At 45.1% G+C, this 18,988-nt stretch overlaps 2 protein-coding genes across 2 annotated transcripts in view; both read left to right on the top strand.

Moving 5' to 3' along the window:
• Positions 1 to 788, top strand: part of hecw2a (HECT, C2 and WW domain containing E3 ubiquitin protein ligase 2a) — a gene marked incomplete at both ends in the record, with an annotated part of 45,592 nt that extends 44,804 nt beyond the window's left edge. Inside the window, one exon of the mRNA XM_079254794.1 lies at positions 677 to 788. Within this exon, the coding sequence (XP_079110920.1) occupies positions 677 to 788 (112 nt within the window). The remainder of the gene's footprint in view (positions 1 to 676) is intronic.
• Positions 789 to 6,314: 5,526 nt separating this feature from the next.
• On the top strand, positions 6,315 to 18,373 carry stk17b (serine/threonine kinase 17b (apoptosis-inducing)). Its single transcript, XM_079254389.1, has 7 exons — positions 6,315 to 6,731; positions 12,138 to 12,350; positions 12,981 to 13,119; positions 14,828 to 14,954; positions 15,216 to 15,264; positions 15,617 to 15,796; positions 18,118 to 18,373. The coding sequence occupies exons 1-7, from the start codon at positions 6,610 to 6,612 to the stop codon at positions 18,353 to 18,355; spliced, it is 1,068 nt and encodes a 355-aa protein (XP_079110515.1). The 5' UTR covers positions 6,315 to 6,609; the 3' UTR covers positions 18,356 to 18,373.
• Positions 18,374 to 18,988: the final 615 nt, after the last annotated feature.

The following is an 18,988-nucleotide window of genomic DNA, read 5'->3' as shown; positions in this document are numbered from 1 at the left end:
CAGATAGGAGGTAGGAGGCAGGAGATAGGAGGCAAGGAGCAGGAGGTAGGATGCAGGAGGCAGGGAGCAGGAGGTAGGAAGCAGATGTAGGAGGCAGGAGGTAGGAGATAAAAGGCAGGGAGCAGGACGTAGGAAGCAGGAGGCAGGGAGCAGGAGGTAGGAGGCAGGAGGTAGGAGGCAGGGAGCAGGAGGTAGGAAGCAGGAGGCAGGAGGTAGGAGATAAAAGGCAGGGAGCAGGAGGTAGGAGGCAGGAGGTAGGAGGCAGGGAGCAGGAGGTAGGAAGCAGGAGGTAGGAGATAAAAGGCAGGGAGCAGGAGGTAGGAGGCAGGAGGCAGCAGATAGGAGATAGGAGGCAGGGAGCAGGAGGTAGGAAGCAGGAGGCAGGAGGTAGCAGGTAGGAGGCATGGAGCAGGAGGTAGGAGGCAGGAGGCAGATGGAGATCTCACAGGATGATCTGACAAAGAAAACTTAGAACAGGAAGTATAAACACACGGCGGGAGTAACTCAGAAAATCAAACCAGTAATGAACAGGAAGCAAACTGGGACAACAACTGGGGAGGGAAAGTACGAAATAAAACAGAAAAGACAAAAAAAAAAAAAAAAAAATCCCCATCCTGACAAGCAGCGTGTTATTAGAGAGGTTGTTTAACCTCCTGTCGCTGTGCTTCCCCCGCAGGGCTCACACCTGCTTTAATCGCCTGGACCTCCCACCCTACCCCTCCTTCTCCATGCTCTACGAGAAGCTGGTGACCGCTGTGGAGGAGACGAGCACGTTCGGCTTGGAGTAACTCTAACACCAGCTTACCTCAGGAGAGAGAAAACAATCTAAACAGCTGTTTCACTACGGAGAGACGTGGAAGACTCATAAGGCAACTACCCCCCCGACTGCTGGACTTGGTTCACGCCGGCTCTACGCCTGTCGGCGCACAGGCCTCCCTCCATCCTCTGCTTCCCTTCGGCACGTCGCCGCTGATCCACTTCACACCTCCAGGAAGAAAGACGGAGAATCAGAAAGCTGTACAGTTCTGTTTCTTATTTCCATGGTAACCAGTGTTCACTGAGCCACGTGTGTGTTTGTGTGTGTGTGAGTGTGTGTGTGTTTTATCTCTTTAGCTGACCTGCACCTCAGAGACAGCTGGACCTGGAAACTGTGTCTGTCTCACCGCGGGTGTTGGACAGTATGTCGTACCCTCACACACCAACCACCTTTTGCACAAATGTGACATTTCCTTTGTACTCCTGGAGCAGACGAGTGTTTCCCCTGAGATTTTCTACCGCCGATGCCAGAAGGGACATTTCAGACCATTTCAGACCTTTCCCTAGCTGCTTGTTGGAAGGAAGGGGAAACACTGGCATGCACAAATACAAAACCACTTGTTCTAGAGGGAACATTTGGTTGTTTCCACACCTTCCATCCTGAATGAGTGTCAGAAAATCTGATAGCAGGTTCTGGTCAGGTTTGTTGCCTTCAACTCTTCAAAGTTACAGACACGTCTGAGAAAAGTGGCTACTGCGTAAAAATAGCAGAAAACACACACTGAGACAACGTTACGGCGCCAGCCAGGTAGCTGTGTGTGTGCTGGAACGGAACAATTCGCTCCATGTTGGACAGAAATTCAGGTTTCACACATTTCTGACGAGTCACTCGGGATGTCTGAAGGAGAAGCTCGTCAGCGTGCAGGGAAGGAGAGGAACGTCCCGCTGAGGGGATGTATGAGCCGCCAGAGAGGAAACACAAGGTGGAATACACAGAACAGAACGTGACAGCTGTGCTGAGGAGGAGAGCCTGCTCAGCTGGAGGGAAACCAGTCAGGCTTTTACTGGGTTTACTGGTTGGATTGGGTTTTAGTGCCTCTTAGCTTTTAGAGAAAACAAAGACGCCTGATGGAGCTTCAGATTAGGGTTAGGGTTACTGAAGGACCTGACCAGACGCTGCTGGGTATCGAACTTGTGACGTCCATCCCAGTTCTGTGACAAAGCATTTCTTTCCCGAACCCCGACAAGCCCTGTCACTCTCACACACTCCTTTTATACATGTGAGAAAAACACACACACTCATCTTGTGCGGGTGCATGCGAGACTACATCCACTGTACAGACACCTGTTGGAGTCGAACCACCGGGGCTGGCGTCATGCTCGGGGACTGTCTTGTGTGAAATGAGATGTAAGGGCAGATGTTGGTATCTGAGACCCCCCCCCCCCCCACCACCACCCCACCCCCTCCAGGCCAAATAATGCATGCAGGACGCGCCTGCTCGGCTCTGTGAGCTGCGCCTGGCAGAAGCTCCTCGGTGGTGTTATGTTATAGCTCGATATTGCATGCTGAACTAGTGCAACACTCAGTCCTTACTAGCTTTTTTGCATGAGGATATTGCTATCCATCCAAACAAAGGGAGCTGGTTAAGTTGTGGCGCTCACCTGAAGCATGCAGCCTTGTGCTTACCTGGCGCCGTCACGCCTGAAGTGTCACGCTCACAGGAAGAACCCGAAGGGAATCGGTGCTTTCAGAGCAGGCAGTGGTGAGTGAAAGCAGTTTTCTCTTCAGCAGTGTGGCGGTGAGCATCTCGGCAGCATGTTTCTCTAATGTTGTCACTTTCACATGTGTGTGTGTGTGTGTGTGTGTGTGTGTCTGCCTATCTTAGTAATAGGTTGATGGTTATGGTTCATCGCTCACAATCAAGTAATGAATCAATAGGGCTGTTTTGATTTAGAGAAATGTGAGAGCACATGTCTGTGTACCATGTGTGCAGTCCTGATTGTCTCTTTGTATATAAATGTATGTGTATGTCTGTCCTGTTGTGTGTATAAATATATATTTTGCACTGAATGTACCAAAGTTTGGGGCTTGCAAAGTCAACCATTAGGCGTGCTCTCTACACCAGTCCAACAAAAACATCCCATTTACCGCCAAGTTCCTGCAGAAGGTCCCTCCATGTTTGCTTGATGGGCAGGTTAGTGGCATGGGCAGCAACGCTTCGTGTTAGGATGCACAGCGCACCTCCATGGCCAGCTCGCCAAAATGAAGCTTCTCTGGCGCAGAGGAATGGTAAGACTTTGCTTCACGGCCAGAAGAAGCCAGATGCACCTCTCAGCTCTTCTAGAACATTTCTGACAGAATCCAGCTCCACTTTTCTGAATTTCACTCTATGCAAAGCTCCTGTATGTGTGTCTCCATTTCACTCCAAGGATTGTAATAAAAGACAACAAATGGACCACTTTGATAGATAACATCTTTTTTTTTTTAAGCATCTAATAGTTTTTAAAAAAAACAGACTGAAGAAGTAAATGAAAAATTGCATTAAACTTATATGACATTATAAATAAAACCATTCCAAAGATGAGCCACAAACAACACTTTTAGTGTGAGGAGAAATATGTTTCAGAAAAGTACGTTCACCGTCCACGTCATCAGGTCCACCTGCTCAAACGCTTGTTAACATAGATATGTAATCAGCCAATCACGTGGCAGCAGCTCTGTCGCCATGGAGACACGGTAAAGTGGACTTGCTGAAGCTCTAACTGAGAATCAGAATAAAGAAGAAAATGGATTTGAGTTACTTTAAATGTGGCATGTTGTTGGTCTGAAGACCAGATGCTGCTGGGTTTACTGGGATTTTAGACCAGAACGTCTGGTTCATGTCAGAGGAGAATGGGCAGACTGGTCGGAGATGATAGAAAGACAACAGGAAGTCCAGTCAGCACCGGTTCCATCTAAGATCTGCAGAACATCATCTCTGAACCCGTCCAGCCTGGAAGCAGATGGTCTCCAGCAGCAGAAGACCACAGCGGGTTCCCTCCTGTCAGTAAGAACAGGAAACTGAGGCTACAAGTTGGACTCACCAGAACTGGACAATAGAAGATGGAGAAACGTTGCTGGTCTGATGAGTCTCCAGTTCAGCTCCACATCCACATGGTAGGATCAGAATCTGCTGGAAACATCATGATAACATGGATCCATCCTGCCGTCAGGATCAACGCTTCAGGCTGCTGGTAAAGTTTGGAGGAAGATATTTCCCACCATGACCTGGTTTAACCTCCACAGCCTGCCTGAGTCCTGCTGCTGACCATGTCCATCCCTTTCTGAGCACAGTGTAGCATCTTCTGATGGAAACTTCCAGCAGGATGATGCACCATGTCACAAAGCTCACATCATCTCCAGCTGCTTTCTTCAAGGCAGAGTTATCGACAGTTCTGCATATCCAACTTTCAGGTGAAACTGACAGAAAATGTAAAAAAATGAATGCATTATTTATATTAGATCATGCATGTAGGACATTTTAAGTTGAATCACATGACATTTATTCATTCTAACACTTTACTGCAATAAAAGCTGACAGTTGTGGATATACAACAACATAAAATGTTTTAATAACTTATCATGTGTCAAGAGTCCGCTTGGTATGATGAAACCAAGAATTCATGCAGTTCTGAATAAAAGGGTCCAGTCTGGTTCTGGCTATGTGGACCTGATGAAGTGGACAGTAAATGTATTCACTAATGCCAAAAAAGGAAGTACAGCCTCTTTTTGTTCTTTTCTTGTCGTTAGGTATAAATGTTTTATAAAACTATGTAAATCTCTTCTTGACCAGAAATCCTGAAAGATGAGATTTTGCATTTTAGAGCAACTTTTCTGGCGAAATAAAGGAAAAATGAGGTTTGTATCTAAACAACCATGTTGCCCTCACCACGTCCAGCATCGGACAAATACAACCTCAGATGTTTCAGACACCAAACAGAAGCAGATGAATGAAAACTGTCATTCTGTTGTGAAGCTGCTGCTGTGTTTGGGATTATTTTCCTGATGCTTGACTAGTTTTTACCAGTCTTTCACCATTAGACACGTTTTCACGTAGAGGAGTTCATGAGTCATTCAGCGGCTGCAGGTTTTCTGGCTGCGTGACAAGCCCAACCTTCCACCACCGTGCTCGATCGTGCCGTGTTGTAGTTATACAACTTTAAAGACCTGCTGATGACGACATGATCCTGACATGTAAAACCTTAGAATTTAAAGAGGATGCACATTTTCTCCATACATGACCATTCAGTTAAAGAGCTGTTCTTCCACCTCAGACATCTGTGATGTTACTATATGTAAAATGCTGCTGTGGTTCCCACAAAGCTGAGTGTGCCACAGACAAATTTACATCTCACATTTCATGACTAAACTCACTTCTGTCAGGAAAAAAAAAAAAAAACAGATAATGGAAATTACCACAATAGAAATCATTTTAAGTTTAAATTATAGCAGGTATAGCAGGTTATAAAATATGAGAATCCATAAGTCCTATTTAATATCTAATATGTGAAAAATGAGTTAAACCAGTTTAATTTCCTTTTAGAGCATTTAATCTCAATCCCACAACTGTGTTTCTCATGATTTGATTCTACGTCTCAAAAGTCAGTAAATCCAGAGTTTTTACTTATAACGTAAAACAAAACAAAACAGTTAAACCTGTGTGAAAACAGACAGGAATCCTGGCTTAGTTTTTACATCTAAGCCTGAAGACACAGTCTTCATTACAGAAATGTGTTGCTGCATATGAACACCTTTAACTGTTGTTGCAATTACGCCCCCAATAAAAAATACACAAATACAGGTAATTCTTTACCGAAGAGTATTAGGGCCACTGAATAAAAAAAAAAAAAAAAAAATCTGTGAATTTTGACTCTAATCTCAGAGATTAAAGTCAGAATTCTGAGTAGCCACGTACCTTGCATAAGCAGCAATTCTGACAATTCTGAACTAAGGCTTACACACTATACACAGCTCAATGGAGAGACTGCAAATTGCAGTTGTTTTTGTCAAAACTGACAAATGTTGCTTTCATTCTGCGAAAGAATGAAATGGGAACTCAGCTACTGAAAACCCAGGTGTAAAACTTGTAGTCTTAACTTGTAGTCAAACTTCTGAGATTAAAGTAAGAATTCTGACATTTAAATCAGAATTCTTACATTTTTCTCAGAATTCTGATTTTAATCTCAGAATTCTGACTTTTTTTCTCAGAATTAATGTTTTGTTGTTTTGTTTTTTTTAATTCAGAGGCCCTAATACTCTTCGGTAATTGTTAGTTTCTGTCTCTTCGCATAAAGTAATAAAAACAAACATCTGATAATCAAAGAATGTAGAAGAGGGATCGGCAAAGCAGATCTTCAGGAGAAGCGATGAGTCAGAAACAGAAACGTGGAAATAACTGAATTCCTCATCTTAACAGACGGGTTTCCAGTAGCATCTGTGCGCATGCGCCGCAGAGTGACGTGTCCACTGTCAGAGGGACGTAGAAATGATCGCAGAAGCTTCTGATTCACTAGGAAAGTTAAGTTATTGCAGCTCGCAGCAACTTCTCGGATGAGATTATCATTGGAATCACTAGTTAGCGTAGAGTTTTGTTTTTTAGATCTGTTTTATGTGAGGATAAACCGGTTTAACTTACTTTAAACCTGCTACATTGCGGAGCTAACTTAGCGGCTAGCTGCCAGCCGGAGTCGCTGGGATTTAGTATGATGATGCTAGCTGTTAGCCGCTAACTGCTAACAGGCTAGTTCTCCTCTTCAGCGCTCCGCTCTCAGCCGGCTGGCTGGCAGAAGAACCAGTAGCGACGGGAGAGAAAGATGTCCCGGAGGCGGCTGGACAGTCGCAGCGGGCTCCCCGCGGGGCTTCTGGGGGACATCCAGACGCTGATGAGCTCGGAGCCGGTGGAGAGTGTGTACGAAGTGACCGGAGAACTGGGAAGGTGAGTAACACTGGTTCAGCGATGTTTATCTTTGTGAGGAGACCAGTTTAAGCGCTGGGAGCTTTAATAGTGGCCCAGTTCTGCTCTGCACTGGAATACACATTTACCAGTGAGCTTATGGCTGAATGTGAAATCACACTGGGTCGGTAAACTGGTTTTATTGGTATGTAAACAGCTTCACATGAGAGATAACACACTGGTTTTATGGAAAGGAAGTTTTATGTGTTTTACAGAACTAAGATGTGTTTATAGGAGTTATTTCAGTGCATTAGTTGATGTTGACAGCTTTTGGACTTTGTAACTTGTAAACACACACTTTTTATTGTGTTTGTCTTGTTGGGCTGTGTGTGTGTGTGACGGCTGCAGATCATATGCTGAGAAAACCAAGGTGTGTTTAAAGTCCTGCGGCTCCCCAGGTCTTTGAGCAGGAGGAAGGAATCCTCCTCATACTGAAAGAAGAACTTCTTATTTGCAGGAAGCTGCGAGATGAAACATTTCAACACACACACTGATCCTGAGATTGAAGCCGTTTTCGTTGACGGTACAACACATTTAAGTGATGGAGTAGAGACCTTGATGGTAGGAAGGAAAGGTCTTTGTTGCTGTTTATTTTGGCTGCAGTTCCTGGGTAGTTTGTGGAAACTGGTAACGGCAGTGACTGTAATGAAATTGGATGCCAGTCTGTGCCAGTCTGTGCAACTTGTTTTAAGTCTGCAAGGCGACTTTTTACAGCGTAAAACACGAGACGACTTGCTGGTAATGCAGCATCTCGCTGGATGATGAATCACATTCATGGTACAGAACACAAGAGAGGGTTGGAGGGAGAAATGACAGGTGCTCTGCAGGTATCGCTCAAACCACTGGTGCTCATGGACAGAAGAGGGGATTATAAATGTAAGTTCAGGCAATGAAAGAGCTTCAACATTTAAAAGACACCTAATAAAATGAATCATTTAAAATATTCCTAATGATTCTAGCCTTTTTAATTAAAAGGCTTTTAAATGTTGAAGCTCTCCTCTCTTCTGCCCAGCAGCATTGTTGTTTGGATTTTTACTAAATGTTCATAATGAGGATGTTTCATTTATTTATTTAGCCTCTGAATACATCTCCCGACGTGGAGAAGCAACACCAAACTGCTTTTAAACAACACAATGATGTTGCTGTAGATTGAAGGGATGTCTCTGACTGACACGACATATGTTGCACCAACAATATCATCAGTCTGTTAACCCTTAAAACTCTCAGCCAGACATTTTTCATCAGACTAAAATTATGTGAAATGAATGTATCAACTGATACAGAAGCATAAAAAACCATAAAAGACAGTTTATTACAAACATAACTCAGATGGTTTTGGTATCAAATCATCTCATCTTATTGCTTATTGCTCTATTTAGCCATAGAGAACCATTATTTTTCCTTGCTGATCATCAAGCTAAGCTTTATGATTGGTGGAAAGTTTAGCAGGAAGTGGCTTCATCACAATTTCCAGGTCAAAACAGAGCTCTCTTAACAACATGTTAGGAAAAAAAGATTTCATGATAAATAATGGTGTTATAGTGGAGTTACCATATAGAGTCTCTGGATAAACACTACATGTTGCAGCTGGATTGTAAACCTCTTAGATGGGATGTAAATTCCCAGAAAACTTCTGTAGATCACCTCAAGCGTAAGCCCTCCATCAGAACCCCCCCCCGAGTTACACGGCAGCCTTGCTGAGAACCTGTTGACCACATAAGCCAAGGTGCGTGGGCGCAGCAGTGGCATTTTAAGAGTTAAAACAACATTTTCATTAGTTCTGTGATGACATGCTTTTGTCCAGATTTGATTTTATTCTAATTTTTGGGTGCCGATTTAAATTGTGGTTCTCACAATTCTTCGATATTGTTGATTTTTGTAAATTTAAAAAAAAAAAAAAAAAAAAAAAAAGTATAAAACTTAATTTTTCCTCGTCATTATTCTTCATTTCAATGAGGTAAAAACAACAGAGTAGCCAGACCATCATTCTGCTGCTATAATGTCCAAGAAAGCAAGTAAAATTATCAATAAAAACAAGAAAAATGAAAAAAACTTAAAAAAAAAAAAAGTATATATATCTATCTATATTTATAATGGATTATTTTTATTAATTTGAAAAAAAAAAAAGGATTTTTTTTTTTTTTAAAACAAAAAAAATTATTTTAAAATCGTGAAGCAAATTTTTTACTCTATTTTTGCACCACAAATTTTCGTGCCCCTCATGTTGTCCTGGGGCCTCGAGGGGCGTCTCAAGCCGTTTTCTGTCATGAAACACGTCGCTGTAATGGCTTCATCACGCTGGCGCGATGCAAAAAGCAAACGTCCTATTTATGTCATATTTAACGGAAGCAGACAGAAATGTCCGTCTTCTTTAGCAGCTTCTGTACTTTAGTTGTTGAGAGAAATCATCAGTTCTGCGGCAGCATGGAAGCCTCCTCCGTTCTCATACACGGATGTTTCGCAACCAGAAATCCATACGAAGGGAAGAATGTGTGTCACAGCCAGCAGCGGCGGATGGAAATATTGATTTATTTTCCATCGCTGCGGCTCAAACTCCACGCGGCGGTGGATTTGACCTTTTTCTTTCGTAACACAACCTGCTGGTTGTTCTGAACGGCTTATCTTGGTTTCGGTTCAGACGTGTCCCATGTTGCCAGGTCTGATCTGGACAGATTGTCATCCCAGAAATGTTCCTGAAAAACACCGTCGGACTAATGAGAACACGTTCAGTCGCCAGCTGATACATACACACACACACACACACACACACACACGCCGCTGTGTATGTGTGTGTGTGTGTGTGTGTGTGTGTGTCTACATCACATTCACAAGTATTGGGACGCTCCCCTTCCAGTCATTGAATTCTGATGTTCAGATCAATGACGGCGTCTGGTGTTAGCTGTCAGCACAGAGGGGCTGAAATGTTTTCATCTGCAAAACAGCTGATTTGATTGTCGGTTTATAATCTTTTATATTTGCATGTTTTTATTTTAGAATATTGTTGTTGCTTCTAAGACGGACGAGTGCGAGTCAGATGCTTGTCTCGCATGACGTTCCTATCTTTCATGCTCTGCTGAGGAATTTCATGTGTAGATTTATGAGTCGTATAAGGAAGTCATAAAATGTAACTGTAATGGTTATGACTGAACCAAAATGAAGTGACAGAAGGTTCTTCTCCTGTTTTATGAAGCACTGGAATGAATGTCTGTCTCTACGGATGTTTTTATCACTATGTGTGTGTGTATATAGGCTATGTGTCTATATATGAATGTTTTTTTTTTTCTTATGAATTGCTGATATACACCGATGTGTCTGGAATAAAGATTATTACAGTTTGGATGTTTAGTTTTATGTCGCTTCTTAAAGACGTAGTTAATGGTTTTGTCACATTTGTGGCGTTGTAGGTAAAAATAGCCTGTTTTGTGTCTCTTCACTGCATCATCTGGTATCTTCTCTTCTGTTGACTGGATAAGCTGAATCTACTGAATAAAGGAACAAAAGGCCTTCTCCTCCTGCATCAGGACCACACAAAGCGCTTCTGGAAGAATATGTAAACGTTGGGAAGCCTTCCAGAAGAGTTGTCGCTGTAATGCAGAGGATAGACGAAGAACGGGATGTTTTTAGAGTTAGTGTGAGTGTAAAGGCAGACGTCCTGATGCTTTTGGAAGTATTGTGTATTTTACCCAGCTTGGAATTTAATATTGAGGAAAGATGTTATTGTTTTGAAGCATGTGTGACCCTTGAAGACCTGGCCAGATGTATTCTGTAGCCTTCGTCCACGGTGCAGCTGCTCCAGTCACTCAGCTGAACACCGTCCCGGTACACGGTGATGCACCAGAGCACAGAAAATACAGAATATTTAGCTTCTTCTGGTCGGTGCCGCACACTGCCGACTATCCTTCACAGTCTGATCCTCATCCACTGTTTTAGTCCACATGACTTTATTTATGCAGAACCATCAGGTGCTTTATGGAAACGGCTGGAAAAAACCTGGAAAAATGATCTGTCACACACACACACACACACACACACACACACACACACACACACACACACACACACACACACACACACACAGAGAGGATCTGAGGAAACACAGTCGGTCAGAATAAACTATTGATGAAATAAGTAAAATAAAAAAGGAAACCAGTTTAAACAGACTTAGACTGGGTTGTTGTTTGGTGTGTGACTGGGTTGGTGGGACTGGGTTGGTGGGACTGGATTGGTGGGACTGGGTTGGTGGGACTGGATCGGTGGGACTGGGTCGGTGGGACTGGATTGGTGGGACTGGATTGGTGTGACTGGGTTGGTGTGACTGGGTTGGTGGGACTGGATCGGTGGGACTGGGTTGGTGGGACTGGATTGGTGCGACTGGGTTGGTGGGACTGGATTGGTGCGACTGGATCGGTGGGACTGGATCGGTGGGACTGGGTCGGTGGGACTGGATCGGTGGGACTGGGTCGGTGGGACTGGGTCGGTGGGACTGGGTCGGTGGGACTGGGTTGGTGGGACTGGGTTGGTGCGACTGGATTGGTGGGACTGGGTTGGTGCGACTGGATTGGTGGGACTGGGTGGTGCGACTGGGTCGATGTCCTACACAAGCCTGTGGCTTTTGGCTGCTTGACTCTGTTTCCTTATTATATTTAGTTTCTTCTTATTTATCTGTTTTCTTTTTGTTTGCTGCTGCTTGTCCCATTTTCTTTTTAGATAATTGACCCATCATCCTTGTCATCATTACTTTTAGCCCCATTAGTGTGTGTGTGTGTGTGTACATGGGTGTGTGCTCTACTCAATGCAAACTTACATGTACACACACAGTACCATACCTGCTGGCCAAACATGCACCGACTCCTTTCTGTTTGGTTTATTTGGTGGAAATGATTGATAAAACACAAGTTAATTAAGTTTAAACAACCAGGAAATAATAACCTTCATATCAGATAAAAGCCAGGTTGAAAAGTTGGAATTAAAGTTTGCTTTTAAAGACATAAATCACCAGGAATAAGACTGCGTTTCCTTAGCAACAGGAATGCCCGTCTGCTCGCAGTGAAGGAAGTCAGCCTCCACCACAGACCGCCATCCTATGCCGTTCATATGACACCTCGCTGTTTGTTGCTTTTCTGCTTCCTCCGCTGTATGATGAGCTTTTACTGCCAATAAATGCGTGTTGTGACAATCTAAGACTTTCTGTAACGCAGTCATTGCCACGCCAGTCGGTCAGAAACATGCCGCTGTTAGATAACACGCAGGGCTTGCACCTTATGATCCGCCATGTCATGAAGTCTGGGCAGCGTTCCAGGTCTCTTACATCATCTGAAGGTTTTGTTGCAAACATTAACGCCATGGTTGGGTTCAGTTCAGCTAAAACTCTGCATTTTCTGGTTCCAGAGGCAAGTTTGCTGTGGTCAAGCGCTGCATGGAGAAAGTCACAGGGAAAGTCTTCGCCGCCAAGTTCCTACGGAAGAGGAGGCGAGGGCGCGACTGCCGGGCGGAGGTGCTCCACGAGATGGCCGTCCTGGAGATGGCCCGGAACAACGCACGAGTGGTCAACCTGCACGCCGCCCATGAGACGGATCACGACATCATCTTAATACTGGAATAGTTCGTATTCCTCCGTCTGATCACACTAACCATGGCAGCCACCTGGACACAGGGGGCAAAGTCCTGTTTGTCCAGTCCGAAGGAGCCGCATGTTTACTGTTGTAGCGTAAAGCCAGTCGCCTCAACGGGTTTATCAGGATTGGTCTGACTAAAAAGCCCACGTGCGTTATAATCCCTGAAGTCATGACTCCACGTCTCTTACATTTGGCTTTATGTGCCAAGCTATGTAGGAAAATAACCCTCATGTGTGCCATTAACATACAAACCGCTTCAGAAGAGAGGAGCTCCTTGTTTACGGGTGTATTTGTAGGAACATGTTGGTAAAACTGGACGGTTTTATGTCAGAGCAGGTCAAACGGAGAAATCTGCATTTCCTACTTTTAGGGCTCGTCTTACAGGAAGGAGGTGGTTCTCGTCCGTTGCCAGAATCCAACTACGTCCCCTCTGGCTGCGAGGAGGACTCTGAAACCACCAGGCCACCCTGCAGTCCATAAATACTGTTCTGTTTCTGTTTCTTTATGGAAAGTCTGCTGCGTCCAGATGTCCTGAATCTGTCCAGAATCTCACCGGATGGGGGACGTTTTTAGTCCACTGCGTGACCATGTGTGTATCCATTTCCTCTTTCTGCAGCGCGGCGGGTGGAGAGATATTTGACCACTGTGTGCCGGAGGAGCTGCTGCCAGAGGCTCAGATCACCCGTCTGATCCGGCAGACTCTGGAGGGAGTCCACCACCTCCACCAGAGCAGCCTGGTCCACCTGGACTTGAAGGTTTGAGTCACACAAATATAGCTGCAGCCGAGGGAGTTTGCTCGCTTTAGCCTCCAGATCTGGATATTTTCATAGAGCAGCGGTGAACTTAAAGCGCAGCTTTCCTGCCATGACACAGTTAAACTGGGATTCCAGGCGGTAACGCAGCCTGAAGCCACGATCTGCTTCTGCTTACAGCTGCTGCAGAGCTTTATGATGCAAACTGCATGAAATCTTATTTCAACAGAAATACTTCCTACATATGACACAAACTGAACAGTCTGTTCTGGATGATGCAACATCATCACAGGATTGTTTATTCAGCAACAGGAACTGCTTGATTTCAGATTTTCTCAGATTATCAATAAAAAATCCTAATTTTACATTAATCACAAGTTCACTTTTCAACACTAAATGTGTAAAATTACATGAAAACTCCACTCTGGTCTTTACCTTTTATTTACTTTATAATGTGATGCCGCCATAATAATATGGTTAATAAAGTTATGGCCACCATAATAACCAAAAATATATAAAAACAAAGTAAAAAAAAACCAACGAAAAGTTTTATTCCAACTAAATCTTGATAAATTAATCCTACATAGGAACTCTGGCGTAGTCAGAGAAAATAAAAAAGTTACAGGACCTCCACCCGGCTTCATTCTGGAAACTACAGAACAGTATTAAAATAAATTACAGTCTGTTCTGTGTATTCTGCTGTCACAGTCTGATGACTAAAAAAAGGATTCGACCTCATTCTGAGTTGATTATGTCTGAACTGTCCTCGTTTTGTCTCATCCATATAATGTAACATTCAGTGAACACAGTTCTGCTCGTCACATTGTGCTGGAAGCGCGACCCGACTCATAAAGACGCCAAAGGCGCGTCAACATTCAGGGTCAATGACCAGATCAATCAGACAAAGACGAGTTAAACAGTTTGTTTGGAGGGAATAACCCTTCTTCTGCCAGACTTTCCCTGTCAAACATGTTTTACCACCTGCATGACACTGATCAACAAAAACTACAACACGCAGATGCAGTGATGATGCAGTGATGCGCAGACGCAGTGATGCGCAGACGCAGTGATGCGCAGACGCAGTGATGCGCAGACGCAGTGATGCGCAGACGCAGTGATGCGCAGACGCAGTGATGAGCAGACGCAGTGATGAGCAGACGCAGTGATGCGCAGACGCTGTGATGAGCAGACGCTGTGATGAGCAGACGCTGTGATGAGCAGACGCTGTGATGAGCAGACGCTGTGATGAGCAGACGCAGTGATGAGCAGACGCTGTGATGCGCAGACGCAGTGATGCGCAGACGCTGTGATGCGCAGACGCAGTGATGCGCAGACGCTGTGATGCGCAGACGCAGTGATGCGCAGACGCAGTGATGCGCAGACGCAGTGATGCGCAGACGCAGTGATGCGCAGACGCAGTGATGCAGTGATGCGCAGACGCAGTGATGCGCAGACGCTGTGATGCGCAGACACTTTGACGCTGTGATGCGCAGACGGTGTGATGACGCAGACACTGTTCAGCCAATCTCCTACAGAAAGTAGCAGTACTGAGGGATCTTTATGCTGCATTAATCGCAGCGTTTAGCACCATCACATATTGTGAAATGACATTCTCTTGCATCTCTTTCCAGTACTTTGTATTTTCTGCCATATTTGACGGAGACGTTGTCCTCTGTGCTCACGCTGCGTCTCCCCTCCCCTCCTCTTTCAGCCTCAGAATATCCTCCTGACCAGCCTGTCTCCTCCAGGAGACATAAAGATCGTAGACTTTGGCCTGGCACGCAAGCTGGGCGCGACCGGGGAGCTGCGAGAGATTGTTGGCACACCTGAGTATGTGGGTAAGGCCTCCGTTTCCTGCTGCTTTTTGCCTCTGAGTCAGAGGAATGTGCTCGAGGCTTTAACAGACATTTCACACACACCATCTGAGGAAGTGACTTCAGATGGAAATAAATGCTGCAGAGCTCGGGTCATAAATAGATGTGAGATGTTTCCGTGTGCGTTCTGCTGCAGCAGCGCCGTTCTGTGTGTAACCTGGATGTGTTAACATGGTGCTCTAAGTGTTGTATTCCTGCTGACTCTTCATTTCTTTTCATGTTCAGCTCCAGAAATCCTGAACTATGAGCCAATCACAACAGCGACCGACTTGTGGTGAGTCCATCCTGCAGACCCCTCTACCCCCCAGCCTGAAGCTCTTTCAGATCCAAACATGCATCATTCACTAAAACACGCCACGACACCGGCTTGGCTTCGGTTCCACCGGGTCCGGCTGCAGATGAGAGTTGGTTCTAGTTAGACGAGAACACCGAACCAAAGTGTTTGTCAGATTTCTGCTTCTGTGTGAACTTTGAAATGTTTTGCAGAAGGAAATCAGAGATGATTGGCAGTTTCTAACTAATAATCATCCTAAAACAGATAAACTGTGAATAAAAACAGAACTGAGTCAAGGTTGCCATGACTACTCGTGCTGTTGCAGACGGTGTGTGACGTGTGTGTTTTCCAGGAGCGTGGGGGTCATAGCCTACATGCTGGTGACGGGCGAGTCTCCGTTCGTTGGGGACGACAAGCAGGAAACGTATCTGAACGTGTCGCAGGTTAATGTGGACTACAGCAGGGAGGCCTTCTCCAGGGTGTCCGAGCTGGCCGTGGACTTCATCCGCAAGCTGCTGGTCAAAGCTCCCGAGTGAGTAAAGCCGGCGCCGCTGGCGCCGTGGGGCTCCAGCTGAAAGTACAAACAGCTGGTTGCCAGGAGACGCAGCACGCCGTGTTGAAATGAGAGGTTGGCGAGTCAGCCTGCAGCCTGAGACGAGTTCCCACCAGAGAGCCGTGTGGAAACTCGTCTTTCCCGAGTGTTGTCCCTCTTAGATGGCTTGTTTTTATTTTATCTGAAGTTTTTATTGTTTTTAATGAGTTTTAACGATACTTCAGATCTACTTTCCAAAGCTCATCTCTGTTCCGGTCGTACCGTTCCCCGTCCAGATGTTCCCACACCGCCTCAGTAGTCTGGAGGTCTGCACACTCAAAAATAGAGGTACCAGCTTGTACCTAAAAAGGTACAAATGCTTGTCGCTGGGGGTGTACTCTTTAGAGAGACATTTCTGTACCCTTCAGTTCTGGTCTATTTTTGTACCTTATCAAGTTCAACTTCACCTTATCAAGTTATGTTTTTTTTATGGTTTCCACAGGATTAGGCCTGGTCCATTCCACTTAGCAATATTATCTTATCTTTAATCTAGAAATAATCTTCAAAAACTCAAAATACTGACCAGCCATACACTTAGTTTGCAGCATCTGACCTTCATTATCTGGTGTAGTAAATGACTGTTAAGTAGTACTACTGTCATCACTCAACTCTGCTCTAGTTTGTAACATTACAGCCATTAACATCACATTTTTCAATGCTGCAGGTACCCTTATGGTTGAAATGGTACAAATTTGTACTTTGTCACTTTGAACCCTTTTTCGTACTCTGAAGGTGCTTCTGGTCTCTTAAAGACCAGTATTGTACTTTTGAGAGAACATTTCTTTAAAATGTACCTATAGGTACAGAAATGTCCTTATCTTGTACCTCTATTTTTGAGAGTGTGGTCTCTGCGGAGGATTTGTCCCTCCTTCACACCTGCCTCTGACTTCCTGTCTCATGGAGCACACATCAGCATTTCTCACCGTTTCCCCGCCTGGAATCTTCCCACAAAGCAAAAGAGAAAAAAGTCTGCATTTTTATTTCCTTCAGAAAACAAGAAGAATCGATGTTTTCTAGCAAACGTTTCTGCTGATGGTTAACGACAACAATGAAACGGTCAAAACTCGACGCAGTTATTTACCCAAACCACGTTGAAGAGAGTTCAACAAGTTTATTTCTGCAGTTCCTCAATAATATATATTATAGCAGTTTAAAGGGTTACTGACGACAGTAGCTGTTAGAGCTGGGCAATAAAGTGGATTTTAATCTAAACTACGATCTGAGTTTCCAACGATGATAAAAATAAAAGGGTGTGATTATTTTCCTCTCTGCAGTTTCCTCTCCTGCTGTCTTCAGCTGCTAATCGAGCGTCTCTGGCGTTGCAGCGCTGTGCTGTAAACTCCTCCCACAGCCGCTTTGCTTTCATTCAGACACTGTTGCCAACTTGGAGACTTTCTCACTAAATCTGGTGACTTTTTTTGTTAAAAGCGACAAATCTAGCAGCTTTTACTGGAATTATTAGAGACTTTTCTGGTGTTTTGGCGACTGACTTGAAGGCACATATTGTCCTGCAGTTACTGTAAGGAAGGAGCAGCGGGAGCCTCTCCCGTCCTAAAGCACTCCCAGGCGGCCAGTCTCAGTCGGCTCCGGCTGCAGGTCAATGTAGAATAACTGCAGTAGGTTGTGGAAGTTCACCTAAACATAGTTTATACCATTGTCAGTGACAACTGGCTGCATTATTTTCCTATACATAGTTCGGCCAGTTAAACACTGTAACGTCCCTCCGTTACGGGGCGTTACCATAGCAACGCGTTAACCAGCTGGTTCAGATCAGCCGTCTTTTAACAGGTGGATGAGAGAAACGCGCTGCAGCCTGACAGCAGTTGTTTGGTATAAAACGTAAAATAGTTCCTATATAAGCGGTAAAAGAGGATTAAACAACTCGGAACTAGGCCTGGGCAATTGCTTTAATTAATTCGAATTAGCTGTTTATGAAGATTTTTTTTCATGAAAATCTTAATTTATTTTTATTCATTTATTTATTATTCACGTCTTTACTGGGTTTGTTTACTTCCAGACGCCGCTGATCAGTTATTTGTCCCCCGGTTGTTTAAAGTTGAAATAGTTGCAGCTAAACGGGACGAACGCTGCCGACAACAAAGTGACTGAAATGATGGCAGGTTGTTTATGTTGGGGGGGGGGGGGGGGGGGGGCGTACTGACCGACATGTAGAGGTGACTGTGATGTAAAAGGATGATGAATTGTGACGGCCTGCAGCAGAAGGTTTACTAACCTGCAGCCATGTTGTGCTCCCACCTCAGAGACCGGCCCAGCGCTGCAGAGTGCATGAGCCACCCCTGGCTGTGGCAGCAGCAGCTCTGCCTGAGCCCCGAGCCCGTCGCCGTTCGCACCTCCCGCGAAAGGAGCTGCGGCACCAAGTGGGCGGCGCCGCTGGAAGACCACGAGGACAAGGAGAACTTCCTGGAAAGCAGCCACTCGCATCCAAAAAGGTTTCGTCTGGACGAAGAGACGCCCGCCGCTGGAGACGGCGACTTCTGAGAAAAGCCAGCTCTGAGTTTTAAATTATTTTAAGCTTCCAGAAAACCTTCTGTCCGCCAGCCGCCACTCAAGCTGCGCTTCTAATCTGCTAATGACCCGATGCAACGTGGACCACTCAAGCCAAAGACAATAGCTACGTTTTTATGATCTGCTGATGCAGCAACTTTAACCTGAGGTGTTTAACAAGTCGTCCCCGTACTGATGATGAAGGCTAGGTGTAGTACTTGTAGGCAAATCTGTGCAATACTCCTTAAATCTTTGCCTTAAGGTAGGAAGTGTGTGTGATTCCCCTGCATTCTTCTGTCGCGCCGCGTGTTCCTCAGTGGAAACGTGTGAGAAGCATCTCTGCGATGAGGAAGTGCCAACATGTCCTCTTCAGGAGGCAGGTGTCCAAGTCGTGCTCCGTTTCATTCCTTTAACAGCAGCTTTCCACTTCCTGGAGCGCCACGGAGAGCTGAGCTCTGGATGACCCCTGTCTCCCCGCCATTAACAGCCTTTCTGTCTTAACGTGTCGCAAACGGTGACATTCCTGGCCTTGTTGTTCCTCGTGCCACACGCACGTTTACTCGAATCATTTCCTCGAGCTGCTCCCGGCGACTTTAGCACTTATTTCAGCAGCATGTTGAAGTGAGA

This window comes from Telmatherina bonti (genome assembly GCF_933228915.1).
Source record: "Telmatherina bonti genome assembly, chromosome: 15".
Taxonomy (NCBI): Eukaryota; Metazoa; Chordata; class Actinopteri; order Atheriniformes; family Telmatherinidae; genus Telmatherina; species Telmatherina bonti.
The sequence above is the reverse complement of the archived record's forward strand: the minus strand, read 5'-3'. Positions and strand labels throughout refer to the sequence as shown.